A 19,026-nucleotide genomic window follows, 5' to 3' on the forward strand; every position below is an offset into this window, starting at 1 on the left:
TTCTGATTTAATTTTAATGTTTTGCATTGTATCATATTTCATACCATTTAAAAATATGGGAAGTAATAAAAAGAAAAAGAAAAAAAAAAGGAGAGCAGCAATAAATACAAAATGATTCATAGCTGAGGTACCAGCCTATTGCCCAAACTGTCTGGCATGCGTTTGATGTAAAGGATGGTGAAAAAAATCTTATAACAGCTATTTCATTTGTGCGCTCCTAAATAGGGCAAGAATATTCAGAGGATGTGCATCACCACTAAATAATTCACTCATTGCAGGTCTTGTTCTATGGAGCACAAAGGTAATACTGCCTTGACCTATTTTGGTGCAGACTGACATTGGCTGGGGTTCCCCACCTCTAGCAGGAGTGCCACTGGCTTCGCACAAATCACTTCCAAGGCTGTAGCCAGGCAGCCTCCCGCTTCCTATATGGATACTAATTTGAATTGCCCAGGAACTGCCTGTTCAAAGCTATAAGTAGTAGCTGTTTACACAGACATCCACCCTACGGCTCAGCTCAGGCCATTGCTGCCTGCATGACCTGGTGGATCCCAGCCGCCACCACTGCTGACCCTATTTGCAGACACCTGGGCATTGAGAGGTGGAGGTGGTGGAAGGGTGGGCTGTGAGGCTGGTGCCTCAGTGTGAGAGTACGTGGTAGGATAAGATGTGGGCAGCAAGGGTGGAGCCAATATTTGGTGTCACCACCAAGCACACCTGACCAATCTGGATGTGAGCAGCCCTACCACACAGCACTGATTTCAGTGTGTTTCAGTTTCTTTCAGTGACTGCTTAGAAAATAATTTAAAGGTGAATGTTAAGATCTATACCTCTATATGACTCTGGTTGCTACACAGCTCCACATTTTCATCATCTTTAAGGAAGTTTTACATTTGCTGTGTAATCTAGAGGGGGGAAAATTGAAACCTGTCTCCTTTGGATAGAAAAGTCTAAGCTCCATGGATACTGTTGCTATAATACATCTTCATAACTGTAGCTGGACTCTAGGTTCCCTCTGAAAACACCCCTTTGATGAGAAGATCTGGCTTTTTTTTGGAAGCTCTAGAATTACATCAAGAAAATTATAGAATATTAGAATTATATCAAGAAAAGCACAGAATGGCTTTGGTTTTGCTAAAAAACTCCCTGGGTTTCATTACTAAACCTTGCATCTTGTAGTAAGTTTAGATTATTTAATGTGAACATACAAAACATCTTAAACTGTGCCAAGGTGTTGCAGGTGACCTCAAATTCGATTTCTAAGGAAAAGCAGATATGCAGGGAACTTACACAAGAAAGGAAGCTCCAGCATTTTGAACATTTTGTAATCAAGAGCCTGGGAGAGAAGGCAAAACCAGGAAAAAGAGGGTCAGCTGAGACAGAGGATGAAGAATTAAAAGTATTTTCTGTGATACCAAATATTTGGAAAAAGTAAAGACTTGCGAGAGTACAGAAGTGTGGCACTGTTTAAATTCTTTATTTTTAGATTTCTGTACACTTCTGAGGATCTGGAAAACATAAAATCTGAGACTACTTGAAAACATTCTTACTAGCTACTTAATGTATCCTTGCTAAATTCTCTATCTGATATACTGGTTGAATGGATAGACTTAATTTGTGAGGGAATCAAAATTTTAAGGGCTCCCTAAGCAACTACATCTGAATTTCACCCCAAGTAGAGGCAACTGCATGCACCTCCCTCCCGACTACTGGTTCCCCTTGCAGCACAGAGACATTGATGGGGCAGCAGGCCTGCGAAAGCACGGAGCAGTCAGGCTGAAGGGGGAACCGAATAGCTACAGAGACCAGGCAGTCAGTATAGGACTGAATAATACACAGCCGTGCTCTCCCTGGCGCCATGCACAGAAGGGGTGGATCTGCGAAGACCTCCTTCGTGAGAGGAGTGAAGAGCTGGGTGCTCCAGTACAGCATCCCTGCTGATGTGAGCCAGCTACTCGGATGCCACACAGGGTCCAGCTTCAGAGAGAGGGGTGGCAGAGCAGGGCTGCCCCTCTTGCTTGCTCCTGCATCCCACACAGCAGGGGACTTTCTGTCCTGAGCATGCTGGGGGAAAACAGATGCTCCCCCTTGCTTGCCTTCTCTGTCCACCAGTAAGTCAGGGCATCCTTCTGGGATGTTCTGTTGGGTTTCTCACTGTACCAAATCCTGTGAGATAAAAATCTCACAATTGTTCTGGGACAGGCTTTTGGGAACACCTCTGGGAGTTACAGGCTTTCCCTCTGAAATGTCTAAAAGGGGAAAAGAGGCTTGCATTTACAAGGCTGCGAGCCAGGACTTTGGGGCTGCCAGCTGTGTGTGCCCCACAGGTTGCTTAGATTTTGTGTGCCATATTTTCTACCTCAGCAAGAAGAGGATTATAAATATTTCAGAGGAACATTGTCCATTTTCTCGTATTAATACTTGTACTGCCTGAGTCCCCTGAATGAGAGATGTTATATAAATATGAAGGCAGTGACAGGTGGTTATGTCAAGCACCAGGACAAATAGAGTGGAAAAGCTTTTAAAGACTAATCCCAAATATGCACAAATGCATGCATGCAGGAAAAGAAAATCCCAGCTTACTTAAGACATCAATGTACTTCTCAAGAGTAGGTGGGAATTAACAGAGTTATCCATATGAATACCATGAAGCAATAAAGACTGGAAACAGTTAAGTGAGTCTGCCTGCTCCATTCTGTGGCAGAAACATATACTACATGCTCCCTGCATTCAAATGTCATATTAAAAGGTCTGGTGCATTAATCTGGACACGTAGCTATGGAAAAATACTTCTGGAGTTCAGGAATATACTGGTCAATCCTTTCCCAACATAGCATTTTTAAAAATCAACCTTCCCCCAGTACGAACTTCCTATTAAATATTTGATTGACAAATGCTAATTTCATTAATTTTTTAACTCTTGTAGACTACTATAAGTGCCTTGAATCGGGTGCAAATATACACAATCCTTTTTTACAGTCTGACATAATTTTCTCTGAGACCTTGAGCTCCTCTAATTAGCCACTTGACTACAAATTATAACACACTTGACTTTTCATATATATATATATATATAAAGGGTAAATAGTTTGAGATATCTTGAAGCTTTATTCGAAGTATGAGCAGTGCATTGGATTGCTATCAGTGTAAAACTAACCTTCAAAAAACTCCAGTGTTTCCTCGCCCTCTTTCCTCTTTTTAGTCTCTGAAAACAAAGAGTACAATACAAAAACTTATAGATATACCACTGTATTTGCACAGTGTTTTGATATGTGTTTTTCTGTTGTAGTTTTTACTTTAGAAAACTGTGACTGACAGAGACTTCTGGCACATTATGATGAAACGAACTAATTGACTTTTAGGAGAAAAAGAGCAGAACAATTTATCCTAGTACTATCTTTTTCTGGGCAGAAAGGTCATGACGACAAAGTAGCAAAATTGAAAAATTATACAACTTTCAAAAACGTGAAAAAACCCATTGCTCTTCTCTTTGACAAGCTTGTGACAAAGACGAGACTAAAACAAACCTCCAGATATTCGATATTAACAGGCAGTGATGAATGATGCGGTTCCTGCTCTCTCCTCACGTGCAAGGGTGTTCTGGGGAAAGCAACGCTACCGAAGTCAATACACTAAATTCCATCTTCCATACAATTAATACTCACTTGCTCCGTGCTTTGAAGTTAATGGAGTTATTCTGGAGTTAATTGGGTTTAACTCAGAGGAAAATCGGACCCACTAGAATGAACGCTAACACAAAAGGCTTTGGAAGCAAGCCTGCATTGCTGGTCAGAGAGATTAACAGCGCAGAGGAAAAGGACCTGTTAGAAAGAAAGGACAGGGCAGTGCTGCAGAGGAAACTTGCCCACTCTGGGTTGGCAGCTGTATCACACACGGTGATGGGGAGGCACTCAGCACCACTCCCCACCAGTTCCAGTCAAGCATCTCCTCGATTCTTCATCACAAAAGTGGCGTGTATGAGGTAGGATGAACAAAAGAGAACTATTTAAGTGTTTAGCACAGGTCTAAGCAGATGTGGGATAATGGTTACAGAGATCCAAATTAGTTATTCATTAATTAGTTTAAAAGTTCATTATTAGTAATTTGTTACTAGTTAAATGCCTCAAATTATACAAGCAGCAATGCTAAAAAAAAATAATATCCAGAAAATACTTTTTATTGCATGTTTAAAAATCTCTCCCAAGTTAAAAGATCGCATAAATTCTAGCTTCTCACAGTAACATTGGATCAGTTGGTCAAAATAATGTTTGTGATCTCAAACAAAGAATGATGCCATCAGCTATACCCTAAATTCCTTCCACAGTTACTGTGTGCATTTGCATAGTAATTGCATTTTCAGTACAGTATGCAAGCCCCTATGAAGTGCCCCAAATAAAATTCATCCCTAAGACTTTTATATCTTTCAAATACATGCATATTAACCAGCAAGGTTTTATCTTTCACATGCTGATTCATTTGCTTCTTCAGTAAATCATTACTCTGTAACCCACTGAGTTTTTCCATGACTATTGGCAGCTATAAGAAAGATTTCTTGCACCAGCAGTGAGACAGGTGCCATGAAAACTGGGGATACATTCACGTCACTTTAAACATTTATGAAGAATTTAGCCAGTAATTACTGGAGATGGTGATGGTAGTTTTATGTAGAGTGCAGAAAGATGTGTCAGAAGTAAAACCTGCTCAACATTTTCCCCTGTTGAGCTGTTACTTTTTCTTTCCCGGACTGAAAGGAAAACAGGGATGACTGGTAATTTTTGAAATACAACACATTGAGTTCATCTTAGATTCATCTTAGATTCATTGCCAGCACTGCCAGCAGGAAGTACGTTTCCTCTTGACATGAACTATGGACAAAGGTCATACTTTGGTTGTCTAAGGCACATTGCACGCTCTTGCTTAGTGAGTACTGCTGCTGGCTGCCAAAGCTTTCATCAAAACAAAGACACATCGTGGTCATTCAGGTCGTGATGACCATTCAAGTCATACCAGAATTATCTCTGAAGGCTGGAGAAGCATTTGCGCCTCCTTCTCTACAGACTTTGCCTGTGAAATTACACAGGCAGCTTTCCTCTTCTGTTTGACACGCAAATACAGTGGCTAGTGTGCTACAGCCACAGGCTGGGTCTAAGTACCTGCAGTGTGAAGGTGACACATAGTGAGTGGATATAAAACATAGGGATTTTGGTGGGCAAGCAAGGACTACAAGGGCTTTTGTCCCTCCCAGCATCACTGGCCTGCACAGCGTATGACCCATGTCAAATGATCAGATCAGAGTGAAGTTTCTGTAGGTAGACTGCACATGTTTCTGAAATATTACCTTCAGATAAAGGTTTCAGGAAGGGTTTTTAGCTGTGGTTTTTATTTTTCATCTGGGGATGGTAGGAGACCCAGTCCAGGGCCACTGTATGCCAACTTGGCTCTGAGCATTGTTGACTTCCAGAGTGGACAGATGCAACTGAGTCAATTTAGGAATAATCTCAACTCTGGAGAGGAGTAAAATTCAGGCCAGTTCAAGAGACAGCAGCTGACCTGCAAAGAAAGGGAAAGCGTGCAAATATATCATTGTGGTGCCTCCAGACTCTGACCTGACCTTCAGCAGTCCCAATAGACTCATGCCAGACTATTTGCAAGATGACTTATTTCTAAAAAGTCATATGACCACATTTGTACAGTAGGAATTCACATCAGTGTAACGCATTATGCAACCTCTGATATGAACCTGTGCACAGATGCAAGGCAGGTCTTAAATTTTTTGCAGCTCCATTTCGGGTATGCAACCATGTGCACTGCAGCAGTGCAAACATTAATATGCGCCTATGCCACATACCTGCACCCGAACAGCTGTTTGAACAAAACTGGATATGTTCATGCAAAGTTCTCCAGTGTTGGTCAACATCATAAGAGGGAAGTTCTCTCTGGGACTCCCTCCCTCAAGGGACTGGAAGAGCCACAGATATTGATGGCCTCTGGCTAAAATTCAGGACTCCTCTCTATCATTGCTTTCCCACTGTAATAAATTTAATAATAATAATAATTAAACTAGATGAATTATGTACCTTCTTCTCCTGCCCATGTTGAGCAAGAAGAGATCAAAAGATAGATACTAATTAGATTATATAGCAGACTTATTTAATTCTCTAAAATGCTCAGAATGCTACAGAGAAGAACACAACGGAAACGCCTCAAAAGGTTAGATCAGGTAGGTGTGACACCCAGCTGTCACTGGGATTAATAGAGTTTTTAAAATTGGGATATTTAGAGGAACCTGAAATGAGTCTGTGCCTTCCATTTTTGCTGAGCAATTATTCAAACAGCAATGGAGAGCTTTGCTAGAGTTTCCAATCTGTGACTTATTTCCTGGCTTCCCAGTGCTCATCTTTGCCAACTACAGAAAGAAAAGCTTCAGATCGCAGGGCTGGGGCAGCACTCATGATTAACTGTCTGGGTAGTAGGATGGTTAACATTCAGTTGGGACTTTGAAGCTGTGAAGCTAGAAGGAGCCAACAAATGAAAGAAAATGGCTTTATCTGTAGTGTGGTATTGACTGTCAGTCTTACTTCTCCTACTTTGTCAAACCCAGGCGTGTAGGAATATGTTGCAGCACAAAGAAGTTATCAAGCTGCAACAAAGCTTTACCGTTGGTCAGATTCTACTGTCTGTGCTGTATCTCCTGCCTCCAGAGGTCAGACCACACTGCTCCTCCCCTAACTGACCCCCTCTCCCACAATCCTCAGGGCTATTTAACTACTTAGCGGGAATGAGCACATGGTCCATGTCAATCAACCCACTGCCTTCGAGGCAACCCACAGCTGCATGTTATCAATGCTAATCAACCACTGCCTTCATTCCTCTACAGGGATACCTTGTGGGAATGTAAACTGTTGTGATACTTCCGGTTGATTGTAAACTGTTTCCTTGAGGCTGTGCTTAGCTCACCTCTTCAGGTCACCTCCAGGGCACTCTGGGGTTCTCTTTTGGCATTTATGACACCTGCAGGACATCCTTGATTGCTGCTTGCCAAAGTACAGTGGTTGGGTGACCGGCTGGAGACTGTCCAGGCCCTGGCTTCACTGCTCTGGGGGATGGATGCTGCCTGCTCTAGTCTGATGCCGAAGTATGGCAAAGCGTGAACCTGGACCTGGAAAGCAATGCCAGAGCCTGTGGTATGAATGTAGGCTCCGTCCTCCGTTCCCCAGCAGTAAATCTATCAAGGTCTTGGAACGTTTCCAGGCATGAGAATGTCTGTCCTAACAAACTGCTCAAATGTTCCCCAGCACAGCTCTGGGTTATGCCAGCTAACACCTCCTGAACAGGTCCCAAGCGCTCTTTAGGTGTTAGCACGGCCAGGAACCATTCAAAATATGCAGGCTGCATGCAGCTGCTTGGTTTTGGAGGTAAAGGCTATTTAATGCTATGAGACCAGTACTAGAGAATGAGCCAGGCACATTTAATTCAGCAGGGTTCAATTAATTAGCTCTAGTCCTCCAAGGAACAAGAAAAATAACAACAAAAAAACTTTTGTTTAGTGCTTGATCTGGGTATGTTTTGTGAGAAGCTTTCCTACTTCTCTGATTAATTAAAGTTATTTTGACTCGTTGTCTATGGGTTAATTCCTGCTGAGTCACTTCAGGTATTTCAAATCCTTCCTGCCCAATCTACCTGCCTTCCTAAAATCCTTTTCTTCTATAACCTGTCCATGTTTCAAATCTCTTTGCTTTGATGTTAATATATTTTCTCCTTTATTTCCTCCCAATTTCAATACTCCTCCATACCTTTCCATTTCACTGCTTTCTCACTCTTCTTAACCCTCCCCATCCTGAATTTGAACTGTACCTACAGACTGATCCATACATACATTTGCTTTTGTCTCCTATTACGGTCTTTGTTTTTCCCAAGTTCTTGCAATATTTTCTTCTGATCATTTTATTGCTTCCCATAGTGTTTTCCTTGTCATTCTGCTTCACTCCTTTTATAATGTCACCTTTTCACCTTGACCCATCATTTTTTTTCCATACTAATACTTTTCCTTCATTATTACAATTCTTTGACAATAGAAAAGTCCCTTCCCTTGCAAAAATATTCCATATACATCCCTTTTATAAAGCATATTCCTTTGCCTTATCTTTGTTTCTTACGCTTTAACCAGGTCTGGCTGTAAACAGCAGTACAAAAAGAATGTTAATGGCATGGTGGTATAGAAAAGTCCAAACTATGGCACCACTGTGATATCTGAACACTTTGCTTATTTAAGTAAGTCTAACGTACTTCAGTTAATACTGGTCTGCAGGCATCCTTTTGATTTGACCATCAGTCTCCCTAAATTCCCTTTGATTTCAATGTGACACCATATGGATGGACCTTTAGGTCTATGTACAGTCCCAACACAGGTCCAGGGGGAATGTGAGTATGATGAAGGACAACTCATAGGAGTAGGACCTTAGGTCACAAATTTCTTGAGCTATAAACGTGAAGCTTCATGTAAATGTATGAAATCTCAAAGAGCTTCTAATCATAGCAATATCAGGACACATTAGGGCATATTTAATTGTAACAGATATGCCACTTTATACCAGGAATATTTGAAAATATGTGTCTTTTTTCCTTTTGCCATGAAATACATTTGAAAGTAGTAAATGCTTCTTAAGGCTATGAAATTCAGGACTATTTCCATAACAATAGCTTTTAAGATAAAGTTGTCAAGTCTGAGAAATAAAGCAAACTTGTCAAGTCTCCCTGGTCATTAGGAGCCAAATTGCTCCTGCCCACTTCATCCACAAAAGCTGGCTGATACGAAGTCTGTGACACTGGAAGATTTATACTCTCTTTAATTTATTCAGAATAAATACTGTCCAAGAGGGATGCAGCCCGCACAGCACGAATAAAGAACACACTACATTTAAGAGGCCATGTCTGACTTTGAAGACATATGGCAATGCTTCCTGAAATCAGAAATAAAATGTAATACTTGTAATATAGCATGTAATACTTTCTGTACTCCACCAAATTACCAGAGAGACAGATTGTGCTTTTCTGAGTATACTGACAAATGTCCCTTCTCATTATGGTTTTGCCCTTTTTATATTACTGTATCATTATTCTTTTTCTTTTGCACTCCAGTGTGCAGTTTAGATGACTACATTCTTTGGCAATTCTAAATGTTGCTTCATTTTCAGGATTGCTTAAAGAATCAGATATTTATTATTCTTTTGTTAATACAAATTCATTAGCAAAAATAAGATATACCTCAAAGGGAGCCACCCATTGCCTTTAGCCAAGCCACCTAACCATTCCAAAGGTAATAAAATAGTGTTTATAAGCAGGAATTAAATGGTAAGATTGCTTTCTAATGAGATTTCCAAGCTGACTCTTGTGGGCAGCCATTTTACATTTGTGATGCTAATAATGAGTGGAACTTGATGCTAATAATTAGTAGCTCTTTTACAATCTTTTTCTAATAATTTTAGCACAGAAGCACACTTCCCTTGGGTTTCTTATTGTTTCAAGTGGGGCATTTGTGTCACAGTAGCATGGATCAAGCCTTAGCCTAGCACCATAGCTGAACAAACAGCCTCCTTGAGCTCGTGCCTAAAAAAAGAAAACGAGAAGGCGCACATAATACCACCTATGTGTATTTATTTTCATGAAGGAACAGAAAACTGTTCTTTTGAGATGGCAGCTCCTCCAAAACCTCCAGCTGGGTGGCTAATGCTCTCAGAAAGCCCTCTGCATCTGCAGGGACACATCCACTGCCCCTCTGCTACCAGCTTGTACCTTCCCCGTGGCAGCATTGCCCCTTCCTCATGGCAGCATCAGCTGCACCGAGAGCCTCGGCTGGGAGTGACCACAGGACACAGAGATACAAGAGCCCGTCACATTGCCAGGGATGCCTGTTCTTTTCAGCAACAAAACGAACCAGCCACTTGACTCCATACGGAAGCAAACAAGAAATGGATACAATTTGGTGCGGAGAGGAGTTACGATCAGAGGAAAGATAATTCCCCTCACCACAGGAGAGGCTGGGAGAAATTCTTTGCCAGGCGATAACGTAGGAGGACACATCAGATGGCTGGGGTGGTCCCTCTTGATCTTCAAAATCTATTAAGCCTTTGCATGTCCCCCTAAACCTGGGGAAGGAGGAGGTCTCAGCAGGCAATTACTTGAGTCCACTGTTTAAGAGAGGCAGTAGGACTCAAATTGTGTATGGAATGGTTTCTTTTTGTTATTTTAAATGAAGAAACCTAATTAAAATGATAGGAATTTCCTGGGGAAATTCTCAGCCTCTTCATTTTTTTAAGAGCCTTTGTATTATAAAAGGTGTTTGAAGTCCTTGAATTTTTACCCTTTAGCCACCTTTAATCTAATTTCTAATCTCTTAATAGCCTTAATTGAGTTCTGAATACTTTATTAAACATCTTTGTGGGATTATGATTTCTATTTCTGATTATACAAAAACAATATCAATTGCACCACCACCACCACCACCACCCCCACACACACTTATGTCACCATCAGGTATGTAAGGCATATACTTTAAAGGCAAGATAATTTGCTTTTGAAATACTATTTTAAAAGATGTGCTTTCAGGCAGGTTGAAGGAGTGGTGAGAAATAAGGAAACAGTGACATCTCAGTATAGGCACCAAATTAATTGAGTGTCGTTGTCTTCTTGACCTCTTTGTTGTATGAGCAGAGGCTCCCCATGGATGTGGAGTGAGGGACAGCTGGCTGCAGGTGGGGCAGTGAGCCATGCAGTCTCCTGAGGCACAGGCAACAGAGCTGTCTGCTCTTCTCAGCTGGGATAGACCTCCTTCCCACCCCAGGGCCTTCACACTGCCCCACTGCTCCAGCGCCAGGGCCAACTGGTCAGCACGGTGTGTCCCTCTGAATTGGCTTGAGTCTTGAACTCCATCTAAGTCCCTTTGCTTCCCTCAACTTCCCTCATCTGTCCCTGCCTCTACCCTCCTCAGAGGCTTACTGTCTCACTGCACCTCTGCTCTGCCATGGACCTTCCTCTTCCTCCTTTACTTGCCCATGGCCCCCTGCCACCAAGGCTACTTGTTATTCCCTTCCCTTCCTTGTCATTCCCACTTCCCCTTGGAAGATGCCTGCCCTGGCAGGGACAGCAATCCTTGCATTGACGAGGTATCAGTGCAGACACCATGCTGACAGCAGAAAGACCCCAGGGAACACAGGACAGATGGCAGCCCTACCAGGCAAGGGACAATCCCAGTGTCTTTATTCAAGAAGAGTAGCAATTTGCTTTACATGTTGTCCCAAGCTGTGGAAGAAAATAGGCTCTAGTAACATGGATACAGCATACAAAGGAGATATTTGTAGCATGAGCTAATACTGATGGAAGAGCTTGAGTCTTATGAAATAAAGCCTCCCTTGTAAAAATCAGGAATTTATTTGTTATATAAACACAAACTTTCCTAACTCGAAGAAAGTATTAGCTTTTTCATTTCGCTTGTTTGGTTTTTTTTTAATCCAACTGGGTTTATCAGACCTCGGCTTTTGTTACTGTTAGTTTACCTCCACTTGTTCTCATTTTCCTTCCCCTTGAAAAAATCTGCTTTAACACCTAGCACTAGAACCAACATCTTTTGAGAGCAAAATTCCTTTCCATAACTTCAGGGCAATATTTCAACTTGTCATTGCTGAGTGTTGTTGATGCCTAGCAGAAAGTCCATGAAGTTTCTGGGGAACCCACAGTTACACTTGTACCCGTCACTGGCACTTGCTATTGAGTCTGGCTTCTTGTACATTGCCCAAATGCCCACTTAATGTACCAGTGTTAAAACCTGGATCTAATTCTGCTGCCATTATTCAGGCTGAGCAGTGCCTTACTTCAGAAGTTCTCCTATTGACTGAACAGGAACAAAATGTATATTAGCAGACATACTTGAACTATTTACTGGTATTATTTACAATTTGTATTGCTGTAGCAGCTACGATTGCCAGCCAAACTCTAGGGAGTTTTGTTTTTGACAATGTACCATGACAGAAAGGCAACACCTTCTGTGAGCTTGCAGGCTTAAGTGCTGATCCAAGAGGTGTGTGTGCCTGAAATTGCCTGCTGGAGCTGTCCATCTATGTCCATGGATGTTTGGAGAATGGATATTTAAGCTGATATATAATCTATACTGCTGCCTTCAGGCTTGTACTTCAGCTGCAAACTCATTCCTGTTATTATTCTTTCAATATTGAATTTTACTGTGTACTTATTTTTATGTTTACTACCTAATAAACTGAGACTTACTTAACAAGGACATGTATATTTATATTTTTTTAATCACAGTCATGCACTATATGGACCAGAGTAATTATAAAAGACGAGTTAGAACATAATTCTGCAGTTCAGTGTCTCTGCAGAAGCCTGTCCTATATGTTTTACATAAAAGGCCTGACTCATGCAGGTGTGACGGCAAGATGATGGGCCACTAAACTGAAAGATGAAAACAGCCAAAAGACTTTGGTTAACGCATTTTGGCTGAGACACTTCAGTTTAAGAAGGTCAGCATTAAAAGTCATTCAGGTCTCCTTTTGACTTCTTACCCTAGAAAGAGAATAATAATAAAATCAAGCAGTAATAAATTTAGAGCAAGTTAAAAAAATGCTTTTATGTAGCACATGTCCTGACTACAGAATTCATTGATGTAATAGGTCATCAAGTTAAATACCATGGCTGGATAATTTTATCATCACTTACAATGAGCCAAATCCTCCCCACCATAGCCAAGCCAATGCTTTTCAGTGAGACTGAAACAAGAGCTAAGTAAAACAGTGGGATTGACCCCAGTATTTATGAGATGGCTATGGTCTGTGCGAAGAATCATAATTAGATCCCATGCTCCACACATCATTGGCTTACTGAATTGGGGGAGTAAGATCCCTTTTACCATTCCATAATTTGCTACAACCACTATGAAGGGGCTTTAAAAGTAACAGACACTGACCACTGGGACAGTATTGGGTCACAGGTGCTTTACTGAAAAACTCACTTTAGCTACAAATTACCTTGGCAAGCTATAGGGATCCCGGTGCATGCCGTAATTACGGACCATAGGACTTCATACATATCTACTGAGAACTAACTTCCCCTTTCCTCACCCACGAGGAACTTTTCAGCACAATGAGAATTACACAATGGTGTTACAAATTTACATGCCAGGTTTTAGTCTGGCCTTAGCTGTTTACTTGTAAACCTTTTCAAACTGCTGGTTTCTAATTAAAATTATGACATGCTCTTTCAACAACAATAACTCAGTATGTAAGGATCCTGCATACCTTTAAAGCCTTTCATAAAGAAAAAAAGTCAGCCTTAATTTGCAAGTGAAGTTTATTGTTCCAGTGGCTTTAGGTAACGCAGATGGCCTTGTCAGTGTGTTGGCGGGAAATGACACAGAAGACACAACTCTAGAGCCAGATTTGAGGAAGTTACAGTGTGTAAGCTCCAGTTTTCAATAAAAAGAAGTTTATTCTCAAGGACAAGTACAACTGTCAAAGTGAGGGTTGAGCCTAATGCTGCTAGGGAGACTCTTCCTGGGTCTCCAGGGAGAGGTGTTACCAACCCTATGAGTGCCTCACCGGCCCTCGCTGCTGGTGCTTCAGCCCCATGCACCAAAATGGGAGAGCTTCAGCCCTTGCCCACGCCATGCAGAGGCATTCCTTTGCTATTGCCACTTCGGGGCGGAGGGAATCCTCTTTTTTCCTGACGTACAGATATTAAATGTCAGCGTCAGCAGCTGGTGTTCAGCAGTAGACACCATCAGAGGGAACATCTCGATGGCTGTCGACTCAGCCTTGGCAGGAGAAGCAGGGTGAATGCAAATGCAGGCAGAGCTGTGCACTGGCCAGCTTGCTAGCAGGAAAGCACCCTTTAGTGGTATGAATGTATCCCCAGCCTGGAGCTCTGCTGGAGGTGGGGCTGCCACCTCCTCGGAGCGGAGGCTCCAAGGAAGGGTGCCTGAAAAGCACCCACCGCCATTCTAGGAGGAGTCGCTCTACGCTTGGGAGGGCCTCCTAGGAGCGTGGTCTGTGGGAATCGCCCCCTCGGGGTAGGCTCCTGGATGATGCAGCCTGGGGGGGACACAACAGGGGAAGATGAACGGCTCCAGCGAAGACGATCCGCTGCAGGGAGAGTGGCTTTTGGCACCCGCAGCCACCACACCTTGGCGGTGCAACTCAGGGGACAGCAAGGGCAGAGGAGGCACCGGCGGTGCCCTCCCCCTGCCGAAGTTGCCTGGTCCGTGCCCCGGTGGGCCGCACTGCAGCCTGCCCCACTGCCGCACCCCCGGGGCGAGGCGGGGGCAGCAACCGGCCAGCTCCCCTGCTGCGCCCCCCGCCCCGGCGGGCCCCGGCCCAGGGCCGCCCGCCAGCCACCGGTGCTGCCCGCCCGGCCGCCCCCCGCCCGGCCTGCGGCGGCACCGTCCGTCACTGCCGTTTTACGGTCGGGCCTTGCTAAAAAAAAATAAAAACAAACAAATAAATAAATAAATAGAAATTACTTTTCCCGCCCACGCAGCGATGCATTTTTTCCAGGGAAAAATCCCAGCAAACCCACCCCCCGCACGCCAGCGCGTCCCCGCAGGCGCCCCCCGCTGCCCCCGGCGCGGCGGGAGCAGGTGCCCGGCGCTGCCGCCGCCCCACGCCCACCCCGCGCCCCCCCGGCGGCGCCACCTTGCGAGTCATCGCGGCCCCCCCGCGCCCCCGCCCCGGGCGGCCCTCGGGTGTCGCTTCCCATTGCACTTGGAGATATTTTCGGGTGGCAGGAGCCGCCTCGTCATTTCCGCCAGGAGAAAAAGACACCGGCGCGGCAGCCGCGGCCGCGGAGAGCCGCGGGAGCCGGCGGGCAGAGCCGGGCGCAGCCGAGCCGAGCCGAGCCGGGCATAGCGGGGACCAACCTCTCGGCGGGGCCGGGAGCCGCCGCCGCTGCCCGCGGGTCCGCGGGGGCGGGAGGCGTCGGAGCGTGCCGCCGCCTCCTCCCCCTTCCTCCTCCTCCTCCTCCACCCCCTCCCCGCCGTGCCGGCAACATGAACTGAAATCCCCAGAGAGGCACAGAGGCGGCGAGCGAGCGAGCGATCGCAGCGGAGGCAAGCGGGGATTTAGCGTCTCTCTCCTCCCGCCGCCGCCGCTCGGGCCCCGGGCAGCGCGGTCCCGACGCCCCGCACAGCCTCGCCCCTCGCCCGGAGAGCGGCGGCCGCCCGAGCCCCGCGCCCCCCGCGCCCCCCATGGCCCTCATCATGGAGCCCGTCAGTAAGTGGTCGCCGAGCCAAGTCGTCGACTGGATGAAAGGTGAGGAGCGGCGCCGGGGCTGCGCGGTGCCCCTCTCCCGTCACCCCCCACCGCATCCCCGCAGGTGCGGGTAGCTCCGCCGCGTCCCCCGCGCCGGGGTCCCGCCTCCCGGCACCGCCGGCTGTCCCCACGTTTCGGCCGAGGGCTGGGGAGGGCGGGGGGAGGCCGTCGGGGCCGCGCCGCCGGGGCGAGGGAGCAGCGCGGGGGCCCCGGGCCGCGGGGCCGCGCTTTCCCCCCCTCCTCCGCCCCCCGGCGCAGAGGGGGGGGCGGTTGGCGACCCCCGGCGGCCCATAAAGCCGGGTGGGAGGGGACGGGGGAGGGCTGTGTCCGGGGGAGCCCGGGATGCTCGCGGGCGGCGGCCGAGCTGTGGCGGCGGGGCTGTGTGTGCCCCCCCGCCGCAGCGAGGGGATGCAGGAGCGTGGTCGGCCGGTCCCGGCGGCCGCGGTGCGAAATGACGGGCGAAATAAAAGTTTGACCTAACGCGGGGCGCCCGCCCGGGCGGGGGGCTCGGCTGCAGCCGCGCTCCGCGGTGCGGTGGAGCGGGCTCCGCAGGCGGCGGGGCCGGTGGGTCGGTCCGGCGCTACCGCGCACCCCCCGCCGCCGCAGAACGCGCCGCCGCGCTGCTCCGGCCGGGCCGGGGGCGCCCGCACGCGGGGGTCGCCATCCCCGTCCTCGGGGGCGGCATGTGCAGCCATCGCTCACGTTAGGCGGGGAGAGCCCGCGGGGCTGCCGGGTGTTTGCACTGCTGCTCTGCCTCTGCTCCCTCACCTGTCCTCCCTCAAAATAAAGCCTGAGGAGAATAAAATTTGGGCTTTCTGGAAATGCTTTTCTGTTATTCTGTGTGCACCGACATGGCTTTAACATTGTAATTTAAAAAGCCTTTTGTGGTGCTTGGTTGTTTGTTTTGGTTTGGGTTTTTTTTTTTGGGGGGGGGGTTGGTTGATTGCTTTTTTTTTTTTTTTATTACCTTTAGGTTGGGCTGCAGCTGTGTTATGAATAAATCATCATCTAGTGTTATATATCTTCTTATAAAGATAGAATGACCGGATGGGTACAACTTTTGAACAACTGCTACGTTGTGGGAGTTCTTTATAACATGCTGTGTGCTACTAATGTGACAGTTTCATCATCCTTAAAATTTCAGGCATATAGCATATGTTTTCAGTTATTCAGTCCTGGCATTTATAGCTGTCGAGTTATAATTACATTCAGTAACAAACACAGTTTTGCTGTTTCTGAAATATTCTCAATCCATAGAATAATAAATATAATAAAAAATAAAGTGATACTTTGTAGCCTAAGAAATCAGTAAATATTAATAAAAAAAACTTGAAGGAGCTTACAGATGATCAGTATTAAAAGCAAACACTTTTCAACTTCATAATGTTTTATTACAGCTATTTATCTTCCAAAATTTTTACTTCTAGGGAAAAAAAAAATGTCTAGGAGTGTTTTCATATCACTTTCTGAGATACCTCCCCCATGTTTGGGGAATACAGAAAAAATAATGAATTTGCAGACAGTCCATTTTTAAAACACTTCAAAAATGTAATACCTCAAATGCTTCTCATAAATGACAGGTGACATACATTGTGCGCTCTGCTTTTGTATTGCATCAATATAAAATCAGTTATTTAAAAAACAACAGGCTGACTAAATGATAACATCAAAAATTATGAGGTTGAATAAAGGTTTGTGGTTAGAAACCTGTGTCTAATGCATAGAGCTGTAGATCTGGTTTTAAAAATAATTATGTGAACTTTACAGAAAAAAGCAGTTATTGCAGTTGTGCCTGCTTTCTGGATTATGAAGCTTGCTTTGTAGTGTTTAACCTGTATTTTGATGCAAATGCTCTATTGTTTCTCAGGAGTATTTCCGTTTTCACTGAGCGAACACATATATGTTGCTTCAAGTTTCCATTTCTTCATTTTGTATTCTGAATTGCAGATGAACCTTCATTTAGAGTGAGGTGCGAAGAGATAAAGCACCTGCCTTTGACTAGCACTGTTTGAGGAAGACCATCTAGATAGCCACTCTAGTTGCAGAAGTTGAGCCTGGAAATGAGTATGACCAGCAGCCCTGGGCAGGTCTGGTCCTGTCTGGTGGGTCATGTCTTGCCGGGTTTGGAGGAAGGCTGGTAGTGGCCAAGGGCAAGTGGTCTTCGCTGCAGCAACTTTGTTTTCTTCACCTCTCATTTGTAGTGTTGGAAACACTGTTACTGAAATCCGGGTGAAAAAACGTTGTACTACTTTAAACACATTGTTTCCATGAAATCGCGCTTCTGAAAGTCTCAAAAATAGCTTATTTGTGTTTTAAGAGGTATCCAAGACAGTTCAGTGAGTAAGACATGAGCATGTCTTTGTCATGAGAACTTTGGGGTGAGTGCATTAGGGGTCTTTGCGTTAGTGGCAGTGAAGTCTGGTTTGCATAAATTAAGTTAAACTTCAACATGTGAGATTATTTTGCTGATTTACTGGGATTATTTTACAGAATTATAAATGCTGAACTTGGTTTTAACCTATTCCTTGATTTAAGTGCCCTGCTATGTAATATGTCTGCTCAAAGCAGCTTTGTAAAGAGCATTCTTCGGAATAGATTTCAATGTTCAAAGCAAAATCTTTCCTGAAAAAGGAAAATCCTACTGTTTAACATTGTTTACAGTTATCTGAAAGTAAGGGGAAATGAAACACTTTAGATTTTATTGCTCTCAGTGTTTTTGTGATGGTCTTGCTGGTATGACCTGAACATTTGCAATAAAAGGCCCCATCTGGAATTCTTTATTTAGGCAAAAGAGCCATTACCTCAGTGGCATGTTGTTCAGGGCAGTGATAAAGCGTTGAGCCTAATATTAAAAGATGTGAGAAATGAAGACAGAGAAAGTATTCCTGCCTAACAGTGTTAGATAAGCCGAGCTCTGGGCTGCATGGCTGGATAGGGAGCAGGCTCAAGACTGTGGGTATTCATGGAATAAATACAGTCTTTCCAATATCTTCTCATTTTTTTAATTCCTTGATATACACGATTGGTCTATGGATCCTTTAATAGCCTATGGACTCTAATGCTGCTGAGATACAGAGTTTTAGCTGGAACTGGTGATGCAAATAAGCGACTGCCTAAATTTCAGCCTGTGAAAATGTGTATGATAAGAAGTTGCGGGCCAAAGTACCAGTTAAAACTTCGCAAATGAAAAGGACAAAACAAGCAGAGCCTCTGTCAGCATGTGAATTTTTGTATGGTTTAAAGTGAACCCACCGGCAGAAGATTAACTGTCATAGAGCTGGAGAAAGAGCAGATGGATTAGCTCATCTCTCCCACAGGATGGCATATTGTATGTGGAGGACAAAATGGATATTTAAATTGATTCAAACTGCATTGTTTTGCTTTCCATATATTTAGTACTAATTTTAAAGGCTCTGCATGGATCGGTGAGCTGAAACTGTGTCAATCACCTCCTCTGCCTCCTCTTTAGGAGAACATGTGTTGATTCTACTGCCGCATTGCAAGACACTGACATGTTGCATAGGCAAGTGCCGTTGGATGTCATGACTTCTCTCACTGACTCAGGAAGGGAACATGTCAGATGTGTTTTAGATTTCTGAGGCTCTGAGAAAACTCAGGGGACATGCAATTACTTTCCAAACATCAGGTGTTTTTAACTAAGTCTTGTAATTTGACTTCTTTTCTCTGATTTTATTTATAATGGCTATAGTTT

At 44.8% G+C, this 19,026-nt stretch overlaps 1 protein-coding gene across 6 annotated transcripts in view; it reads left to right on the forward strand.

Annotated features, from left to right (window-relative positions):
- The first annotated feature begins 15,181 nt into the window (after positions 1-15,181).
- CNKSR2 (connector enhancer of kinase suppressor of Ras 2) overlaps positions 15,182-19,026 on the forward strand; it is a 220,812-nt gene continuing 216,967 nt past the window's right edge. For all 6 annotated transcript variants that reach the window (XM_055802894.1, XM_055802895.1, XM_055802896.1 and 3 more), the window contains exon 1: positions 15,182-15,314. In XM_055802894.1, coding sequence (XP_055658869.1) covers positions 15,251-15,314 — 64 coding nt within the window. In that variant the 5' untranslated portion in view covers positions 15,182-15,250. The remainder of the gene's footprint in view (positions 15,315-19,026) is intronic.

The sequence above is a fragment of the Falco peregrinus genome, chromosome 4 (genome assembly GCF_023634155.1).
Source record: "Falco peregrinus isolate bFalPer1 chromosome 4, bFalPer1.pri, whole genome shotgun sequence".
NCBI lineage: Eukaryota > Metazoa > Chordata > Aves > Falconiformes > Falconidae > Falco > Falco peregrinus.